This window comes from Rhinolophus ferrumequinum, chromosome 2 (genome assembly GCF_004115265.2).
Source record: "Rhinolophus ferrumequinum isolate MPI-CBG mRhiFer1 chromosome 2, mRhiFer1_v1.p, whole genome shotgun sequence".
NCBI lineage: Eukaryota > Metazoa > Chordata > Mammalia > Chiroptera > Rhinolophidae > Rhinolophus > Rhinolophus ferrumequinum.
Window position 1 is genome coordinate 29,093,184 of NC_046285.1, and position 10,675 is coordinate 29,103,858.

General features: G+C 43.3%; 1 protein-coding gene across 3 annotated transcripts in view; it reads left to right on the forward strand.

The window, feature by feature from the left end:
* Positions 1–8,833, forward strand: part of COL8A1 (collagen type VIII alpha 1 chain) — a 151,237-nt gene extending 142,404 nt beyond the window's left edge. For 2 of the 3 annotated variants that reach the window (XM_033088061.1, XM_033088053.1), the window contains one exon: positions 6,491–8,833. In XM_033088061.1, coding sequence (XP_032943952.1) covers positions 6,491–8,400 — 1,910 coding nt within the window. In that variant the 3' untranslated portion in view covers positions 8,401–8,833. The remainder of the gene's footprint in view (positions 1–6,490) is intronic. The other variant, XM_033088068.1, reaches the window with a different exon arrangement.
* The last annotated feature ends 1,842 nt before the right edge of the window (positions 8,834–10,675 follow it).

A 10,675-nucleotide genomic window follows, 5' to 3' on the forward strand; every position in this document is an offset into this window, starting at 1 on the left:
ATATATATATATATATATATATTTAATAACAAATAGTTTTATTTCTTTTTCATTACTTATTTATTCAAATATCTGGCAATTATTTAATGAGCATCTATTTTTGCGTCAGGCTCTGGGCCAGATGCTGGGGGACAAAGCAGTAAAAAACAAAAGAAAGGTGACCATCAGTGTCCTGAATTAGGAGAACAATGTTGTAAGGATGTGTTATGTTTAAAAAGTACTCACATACAAGCATTTTGTGAACAAGGTGCTAGATAAATGCAAGTGTTTTTAAGACTGCTCTAATTAAATTACTACACATGTCAATCAATAAATTGACAAAAGGAGACTGAGGAGTATAGACTGCATCTAGAGATCATACCTGAAAAATCTCTTCCAATACTTTTTAGGCATATTTATTAGTTATTCAACACCTGCAAAATGTTTATCGCTGTGAGCAACACTTTCTTATAAATTCAGTTGGTTTATTTGGAGTTCTAGGAAACCTAGCATTTGCAGGAAAGGTACTGCATCAAAGTAGTGATTCCCTTTGAGGAAGTGGAGGCCATTTCTCTGGTTCCTGCGAAAGCAGGAAACTCCACTTCTGGAGAACTACTGGATTTGGCGCTAAGAGGCCTACATGCCTCGAGGCCAGAAATAAGGGAGACCTAGTCATTTAACTCCTCTGAAACTACTTTTCCTCATCTGTAAAGTAAGATTGTTGAGAGGATCGATGACATAAGGTAAGTAAATGTGCTAAGTAAACACTATAAGACACCACAAGAATTCTGAGTTGCCAACACTGGTCTCACAACAAACCCTAAGTAAGAACAGAGTAAATTCCAGGCAATATGCTAGACACTGGGGATGCTGATGAATAAGACATGACCCTGCCCCAGACGCTCCCGTGATATATTAGCTACACAATCCACTGCTTAGAAATAACATGCCTTGATAGTACTCTCATAATAACTATTGGCATAAAAGAAGTATTACCAATTTTCTTCTCTTTAGGAACTGATAGTCCACTAAGGGAACTATCTCAGCCATTTGTTTTCCTTCCTTGAATGGCCTGCCTGGCTTTTGGCATTTCCTGTACTTATTGTGATGAGTACCAGATTTCACTCAGGGAATTTGGGAAGAATAGGAGTTCAATGGTTCTATTTTGTTTCCTGACAGTAGCTCAGTGAAAAATACAACGGTCAGGATTAAGATGTCACCATTGGTTACAATAAGACTTTGGGACCATAAATTTCATTTCTTTATGTTATCCATTACTCCCAGTAGCATGGGAGATCCACAGTTTTGTTTCTCTGCAAGGTGTAACATAATCATTTATATTAATATACACTTGTATTTCGATAACAATTCGAGAAAGCATAACACCTTTCATATCCATGATCTAATCTTATAGTGTGGATATATTATTCTTGCTGTACAGATAGGCAAGCAGAGATGCTAACAGCTTAAGTGACCCAATCAAGATCTCATTTCCAGGCCAGTAGCTTCCTGCTCCTAATCCCAGTTCTACTCCATATCCACACTGCTTGTCATTCTAAAATCCTAAAATAGCGTATTCACTTCTGTTTAAAAACCAAATTTGCAAATGAGAAAAAACACATTAAAGAATGAATATCTGAGGCTTAGTAAATCCTGCAGCACATAAAGAAATTAAGCAAGTCTATCTGACTCTAGAGGACAGATATGGAAGGTGTTATTAAATCACAAACAAAATCAAATGCTCCAGTTCTTCCCCAAGTCCACATGATGGCTTTCATCATCCACATCATACTGCATTTTCACAAGAGGAAATGTTTTTGCCATATATTATTACATTAAAAAATCAAGGACAAGGAGATCCAAGATGGCAGAGTAGATAAACACTGTGCCTGCAACCTTCCATGAACACATTAAAATTGCAGCTAAAATTATAGAACAATCAACCTGGAGAACCACCTGAAGTCTAGTCAAACAAGGTCCTATAACTAAAAATATAAAGAAGAAGCTATGCCAAGAATGGTAGGAGGGGTAGAGACACAGAACAGAACCCAAACCTTCCTGCTTGGGTTGAAAATCCAAGTTGAAAATCAGGAGGGATATCTCGGCTACGGAGGTTACCCCCCAAAGGAGTCAGGGACTCCAGCCCTCCACACCAGGCTGCCCAGCTCGGAATACTGGTACTGGTAAGAGGAGCCCCCCAAAACAATCTGGCTGTGAAAAAACGGTAGGCATTCCAACCATTTGGGTGGGATGACAGAAAGCTGCGGGAAACCCAGACGTCCTTTTAAAGGGCCCACGCACAGACTCACTGTCTCCCAGGCACTCACCTTGGACTCCAGCAGAAGGACAGTGATTCAAGGGGCCTCAGAGACATACGGGGGGCAAACTGAGGTGTGTGGTTCCAGGTGGAGGACTGGAGGACAGTCAGCCTTTTGTTGATGAGGAGGTCCTTCTATGCAGCCGGCAGAGAGACACCATCTTTCCTATGTTGAGCCCGCCCACACAGGCCAAATCTGAATCTGAATGGCCTGGGGAGCTCTGCAGCTCCACCCAGTTGATTCAGCTGGGACCCTGCCCCACCCAACTCCTAGACCACGGGAGGCACTTTCTCCACAAGCAGCCAGCTCACCCTCATTCTACTCTGTCTTGGGAAACTATAGGAATCCAAAGCCCCAGGCAGGCAGTGACTCGCCTCACTGTGTTTTGAGACTTTTGCCATGTCACTCCAGGCTCAGCACTGGCACCAAACCACAGTCTACATTAACCTGGTGACCACAACTCTTCCCACTCTAGTGACTCCCTGAGACCCACCCAACTTGTGTACTGCATGAGGCTTTATTAGTAGTTCAACCGAAAGAGATGGGGCCGGTAGCAGCAGGCCTCTGGGTGTGCTGGCTTTATGTGGAGTTACCCTAGTCCTGGTATTGGTGGTGGCCATCCTCAGTTCGCAGCATGGCCTCTCCCAAGCACCTCCAGGTTTACCACAGGCAGCAAACAACTGCAGATCACTTTGTAGCTCCAACCTGGCCAGTCACAGGCAGTGGCTGACTCAGGCCTGCACCAGAGATCCTCCCGACAGGCCAGAACAAATATACTTGAAGGTTGGCTTCGGACCATAGCAGAGCACCCCAATTAGCCCCACAAGCTGCCATGGGCTGCTGAGTGCTGCCGTCTGCTACTGTGTGCCACCGTGAGTGGCCAGCAGCCATCATGAGTGGCTGGCAGCCAGCGAGAGCTGCTGTGAGCAGCCGACTGGCGACTGACTGCCTCAGCCGGAGGGAAGCACAAGGCTCATAACACCAATATGGGCCAGCGAGCTGTGTCCTACACAACTAGACTGAGAAACAACGGCTTGAACCGGAGTTGTCGGGGGGAGGCGGAAGAAAGGGGGGGAAAAAAGAATGCACTAGAAGGAATCACTGCAGACTAAATGAAGCAGAGGATTGAATCAGTGATTTGCAAGATAAGGTAGCAGAAAACACCCAATCAGAACAGCAAAAAGAGAAAAGTATCGGGGTGGCAGGTTAGCTCAGTTGGCTAGAGCATGGTGCTAGTAACACCAAAGTTGCTGGTTTGATCCCCGCATGGGCCACTGTGAGCTGCACCCTCCTTAAAAAGAAAAAAAAATGATAATAGTTTAAGAGACAACATCAAGTGCAACAAAATAGTTGCTGGGACAACATCAAGTGTAACAACATTCACATCGTAGGGTTACCAGAAAGAGTAGAGAGAAAGCAAGAGATTGAGAACCTAGTTAAAGAAACAGTGACTGAAAACTTTCCTAACCTGGTGAAGGGGAATAGACATACAGGTCCAGGAAGTGCAGAAAGTCCCAAACAAGATGAACCCAGACAGGCCCACACCTAGGTATTATACATTATAATTAGAATGGCAAAGGTTAAACACAAAGAGAATCCTAAAACCAGCAAGAGAAAGGCAACTAGTAACTTCTAAGGGAGCTCCCATAAGATTGTCAGCTGATTTCTCAACAGAAACTTTGCAGGCCAGAAGGGATTGGCACAAAATGTTCAATGTGATGAAAAGCAAGGACCTACAACCAAGACTACTGTACCCAACAAGACTGTCATTTAAAATCAAAGAACAGATAAAGAGCTTCCTAGACAAGAAAAAGCTAAAGAAGTTCATCACCACCAAACTGGTATTGCAAGGAATGTTAGAAGGTCTTCTTTAAAATGGAAAAAAAAATCAAAATTATGAATAATAAAATGGCAAAAGCTACATATCTATCAACAATTCCTTTCAATGTAAATGGATTAAATGCTCCAACCAAAAGACATAGGAGGGCTAAATGGATTAAAAAAAAAATACCCTCACATATGCTGCCTACAAGAGACTCACTTCATATTGAAAGAAGACACACACAGACAGAAAGTAAAGGGATGGGAAAAAATATTTCATGAAAATGGAAATGAAAAACACACAAAAAAGCTGGGATATCAATACTTATACATTTAAAACAAAGGCTATAAGAAGAACTAACTAAGGACCCAGTAATCCCACTTCAGGGTATTTATTTGAGGAAACCCAAAACACTACTTTGAGGTGACGTATGCATCCATATGTCCACTGCAGCATTATTTACAATGGCCAATATGTGGAGACAACCTGGGTGTCCATCAATGGAAGAATGGATAGAGGAGGTAGTACATATATACAATGGAACATTGCTTGGCCATGGAAGGGGATGGGTTATTGCCATCTGCAGCAGCATGGATGGACCTGGGGGGGTATTGTGCTGAGTAGAGTACGTCAGAGAAAGACAGATGCAATGTGATTTCATTTATATGTGGAAACTAAGAACAAAATTAACAAACAAACTCGTAGATACAGAAAACATTTTGATGGTTGCGAGATGGAAGGGGGTTTGGGGGTATAAGTGCAAGAAGGGGAAGGGATTAAGGTGTACAAATAGTTGTTACATGATAGTTATGGGGATGTAGGGTATAGCATAAGGGATACAATCAATTAATATTGTAATAACTACATATGGTATCAGATAGGTACCAGATTTGATAGGGTGATAGATGGGAGGGAGATGGGGTGGGGTGAAAAAGGTGACAGGATTAAAAAGTACAAATTGGTAGTTAAAAAATAGTCATGGGGATGTAAAACAAAGCATAGGGAATATAGTCAGTGATATGATAATAACTATGTATAGTTCCACGTGGATACTAACTAGTCAGGGGGATCACTTCTTCAATTATATAAATGTCTAATTACTATGCTGTACACCTGAAATGAATACAAAATAATATTGAATGTCAATTGTAATTGATGAATTTAAAAAGGGGGAGAAAGGCGAAGGGGAATAAGAGATCAAAATGTCCAGATATAAAACAAATAAGTCATAGGGTGTATTGTATAGCAAGGGGAATAGATTCAATAATATTGTGATAGCATAGTCACAGTGTCAGATGGTTGCTGGACTTATCATGGCATATAAATGTTGAATAACTGTGGTGTATCCCTGAAACAATATAGTATGTTACTATACATACTATAGTATGTGAGCTATATTTTTAATAAAAAAATCTTAAAAATAAATAAAAGATTTCAGGAAAGTAATTTAGATAAAATATAAAGAGAACAGCTGAAGGAAACAAATTGCCTTAAGGGGATGTTTTCATACTGTGGTATTTAACTTTTAACCTACTCTAAATGTAGGATAGCCTTCCTAAAGATGGGGACAGCATTTCCCAAAATATTTTCTGAAAATTCCAGTTAAAGATCTTCAATCTTTAAATTTTAAGGGTTTTCTATATTTAGTTCATATAACTGAAATATGTAAACAAATGAGTAGATATTAAGACATATAAATTCTGTTACATTAAATAGAAATTACAATCCATAAAAAAATCAAGGAAATGGAAAAATACAGTGGAAAAAATATATCAAGAAGTAGTAAAAAAAAAAAATAGAAAAAATAAAAATGGAGAATGACTCCAACATTGTTTAAAATACATACACACACATACCTAGAACACATGAGATGGAAATATATGTAAAGGTCAAGTGATTACCTTTGAGTAGTGGGCCTATAGGCAACTTTGATTTTTCTTTACCCTTCTTCAAATTTTCTGTAGTGAACACACCATAATATCTCCAAGTTTTATACTTGGGAAAATGTTTCTTTATTACTTTTAAGGTTTTTTACTTAACCAGTGCTGATAAAAGTAGCAGCAGATATCAATTCTCAAAACACTATCTCAAATATGTCAAAGAAATTATTAGCCTAATTATCCTTTAAGTATTGATAACGTACAGTCCTGGAAGATGAACACATTATTCCTAGCTGTTCCTCTCAATGAGTAATAGGTAAATGTGCCAGAACTAAATAATCATTGTCATGACTTCCTTGAAGGGAAGGATAATCAATATTAATTGCTCTTTTTCCCTCCCTCTCTCTATCTTTCTCTCTCTCTCTCTCTCTCTCTCTCTCTCTCTCTCTCTCTCTCTCTCTCTCTCTCTCTCTCTCTCTCCTCTTTCCCAGTAGAAGTACCATTAGCCAGTTTACGAGGGGAGCAAGGTCCCCGTGGGGAGCCTGGCCCAAGAGGACCACCTGGGCCCCCTGGTTTACCAGGTCATGGGATACCTGGAGTCAAAGGAAAACCAGGGCCACAGGGATATCCCGGAATTGGAAAGCCAGGTATGCCTGGAATGCCAGGAAAGCCAGGAGCCATGGGAATGCCTGGGGCAAAAGGGGAAATTGGACCCAAAGGGGAAATTGGGCCCATGGGGATCCCAGGACCACAAGGACCTCCCGGGCCTCACGGACTTCCTGGCATTGGGAAACCAGGTGGACCAGGGTTACCAGGGCAACCAGGTGCAAAAGGTGAGCGAGGACTCAAAGGACCACCAGGACCTCCAGGCCTTCAGGGTCCTAAAGGAGAGAAGGGCTTCGGGATGCCAGGTCTTCCAGGCCTGAAGGGTCCACCAGGGATGCATGGCCCTCCTGGCCCTGTCGGACTTCCAGGAGTGGGCAAACCAGGAGTGACAGGCTTCCCTGGGCCCCAGGGTCCCCTGGGAAAGCCAGGTCCTCCAGGTGAACCTGGGCCACAAGGCCCTATTGGGATACCAGGGGTTCAAGGACCTCCTGGGATACCTGGAGTTGGAAAACCAGGTCAGGATGGAATCCCTGGCCAGCCAGGGTTTCCAGGTGGCAAAGGGGAACAAGGGCTGCCCGGGCTGCCAGGACCCCCGGGCCTTCCAGGGATCGGAAAACCAGGCTTCCCAGGACCCAAAGGTGACAGGGGCGTAGGGGGTGTTCCTGGGGTTCTGGGACCAAGAGGGGAGAAAGGACCAGTAGGTGCCCCTGGATTGGGGGGACCCCCAGGAGAGCCAGGCCTGCCTGGAATCCCAGGTCCTATGGGCCCTCCCGGTGCTATTGGTTTTCCTGGACCTAAAGGAGAAGGTGGGGTTGTGGGGCCACAGGGGCCACCAGGTCCCAAGGGTGAGCCAGGGCTTCAAGGCTTCCCAGGAAAGCCAGGTTTCCTTGGTGAAGTAGGGCCACCTGGCATAAGGGGTTTGCCAGGTCCCATAGGGCCCAAGGGGGAAGCTGGGCACAAAGGTTTGCCAGGGCTCCCCGGTGCTCCAGGGCTGCTTGGACCAAAGGGAGAGCCAGGAATCCCAGGGGATCAGGGTTTGCAGGGCCCCCCAGGCATCCCAGGTATTGCAGGCCCTAGTGGCCCCATTGGACCACCTGGAATTCCAGGTCCCAAAGGAGAACCGGGCCTCCCAGGACCCCCTGGGTTCCCTGGAGTAGGAAAGCCTGGAGTAGCAGGACTTCATGGCCCCCCAGGGAAGCCTGGTGCCCTGGGTCCTCAAGGCCAGCCTGGCCTTCCAGGGCCCCCAGGCCCTCCGGGGCCCCCAGGTCCCCCAGCTGCCATGCCCCCGACACCACCTCCCCATGGAGAGTATCTACCAGATATGGGGCTGGGGATTGATGGAGTGAAACCCCCACATGCCTATGGGGCTAAGAAAGGCAAGCACGGAGGGCCAGCCTACGAAATGCCTGCATTTACCGCTGAGCTGACTGCACCTTTCCCACCCGTGGGGGCTCCAGTGAAGTTTGACAAACTGCTCTATAACGGCAGACAGAACTACAACCCGCAGACCGGCATCTTCACCTGCGAGGTCCCGGGCGTCTACTACTTTGCATACCACGTTCACTGCAAGGGGGGCAACGTGTGGGTTGCTCTGTTCAAGAACAACGAGCCCATGATGTACACGTACGACGAGTACAAAAAGGGCTTCCTGGACCAGGCTTCGGGGAGTGCGGTGCTGCTGCTCAGGCCCGGAGACCGCGTGTTCCTTCAGATGCCCTCAGAACAGGCCGCGGGACTGTACGCCGGGCAATATGTCCATTCCTCCTTTTCAGGATATTTATTGTATCCCATGTAAAAAAGAAAACAAAAAGAGAGAGATTTAATAGAAGAAAATGATGCACCGAGAAATCCGAATGAAAAACATAATTGCTTCAAAACATTTATATAGTTGGAAAGTTTATATTTAAGTGAGAATTTGAACCATCATGTACAAATAAAAACTAGGATGCATGTTGTATGCTCTGCACAGCAGCTTGTAATTGAAAATGATGGGACAGATTTATGTATCAAGTACTGACACTTGTGTTGTACCCACTGGAATCATATTAGCTGTTGTATGTTATGTGCTTCCATGATAACCTGCTTATTCAGATCAGTCAAAATATTTCAGTATGAAAGATCTCAGCTAATGAAAGTCACTCACTCATATTGTCTACTTTAAAATATTTATAAATGTGGCTTAAAGAAATGTCAATGATAACAATTACATACCGTATTTACTTGCATAATTTCCTGTGTTTGTGCAGATATTTTGCCATGGAATATGGGGGAGGAGTTCTACAGTGTTACTGCCTCGGTGGGTGGAGGACAGGGGTCCATGGTAGGATTTAATGGAAGGGCTATTTCTCTCCTGTGTCTTTTAACAACAGGAGTCCTACTCAGCACTGTGGATCTAGTGTCTCTAGAAGAACAAGTGAACCAATTTTGACCGTTGTGTATTTACTCAGTGCTTCCTCTGTGCCTCGCACTGGGTGAGACAGACACCTTTGTGGGAATTAAGGCAACGCCCCACAAGGGGCTAACAAACCAGCTGGGAGACATGAGCAGTAATTAACTCATTTATTCCTCAAGGGTTCTTTTTGTTTGTTTTCTGATTTTTTTCCCCCTTCTCTCTGTGTAATTTCCATTACGGTCCAACTAACATAAACACCTGGAAGTCATAAGAAAAAAAATAATGCTCTCTTCCCATGACTTTCCAGTTTTGTGGAATTTTCATTATCAATAGCAGTTATTCTGTTTACATGCATATGAAAATCCCCTCCTTTGCCTACACACACAAATGACTACAATGAGGTTTCATCCCTGCAGGGGACATCAATATTTTTTAGTAACTGTTGAATTTCAAAGAAATTTCCCTGTGGAGTGTACATGCAAATTGGTATGTGGTCTGAGGTTCCAAAGTCACTTTCCAAAATCCAATCCATCTTTTATTTGGGAGTGTAAAAGAATTACACAGGAAAATAATTTTTTGGAAAAAATAATTTCTGAAGTTTTGAATTTAAAAATGAATGTACTACTTCCTGGGGTAGGTACTAAAATTGAAGGAAAAGAACTGTTTCTTTAGAAGCAACCGGTGGAAGGGCTACCTGCAATGTCAAAGGGCAACGATAGCCCATGCTTTTCATGTCACCCCACACTCAAAGAGTCAATACAAGTTTACAGAGAAAAATAAATATTTTTCCAAGTTTTCACTTAGGTACATACTAACTGCTTTGGGCATTCAAATCTGGTCTCAAAACACAGCCAAAGCACTTCAAGTCAGCTATGAGTCTACTGCTGACACTATAAGCCACTGGGGAAAATAATGTGGGGTTATGGTGGTGAAATCTTGTGTCTTTTCCACAAAATGAAGAGTGAGGAGTTGAGGGGATAGTTCCAGATGGGAAATTACACAAATAAATACGGTATATGGAAATGTGTCTATGTCAAATCTGAACCCTTTTAACAATCACGAAAATTCTCTTCAATCTAATATGTCTGTTCCCTTATGTGATACACGAGCACCATTTCTTCTCAATTTCTTAAAAACAGAAATGAGTTAATTACCACAGCATTTCTTATTCACTGCTAATTATATGACAAAATTTTCCCATTAGAAAATGTCCCACCCAGCTTTCAGTTTCCAGGCAGACGGCATTAATGTTGCCCAATATCCTTTGGGTTGGTCTTTGAGGATACTGGTTTTGGGCTGATGATAATGGGGGCGACGGGGATCCACTGGGCTCCTTCTGCTGAACAGCTGCATTGAAATGGCTTGGAAGCAAGCCAGACCAGCTGACTTGTAAAACTGTATTTATCTGTACATGTATGGCTTTTTATTTCCACCACATAAGAGAGAAAATACCTATTTAGTTAAAACCAAATTTCAGTTTCCAAAATACCTTCCAACTTATTTATTGGTTGTTACTCAATTGCCTCTGTGTATGTGTGTGTGTGTGTGTGTGTGTGTGTGTGTGCGCGCGCGTATATTATCAGGCATATGCTTCTAACTTTTCGATAGGGGAGGAGCAAAATCTATGCCAGATACTGTGTATTCTACAATGGTGCTAATCTCAGAGCTAAATGAATTA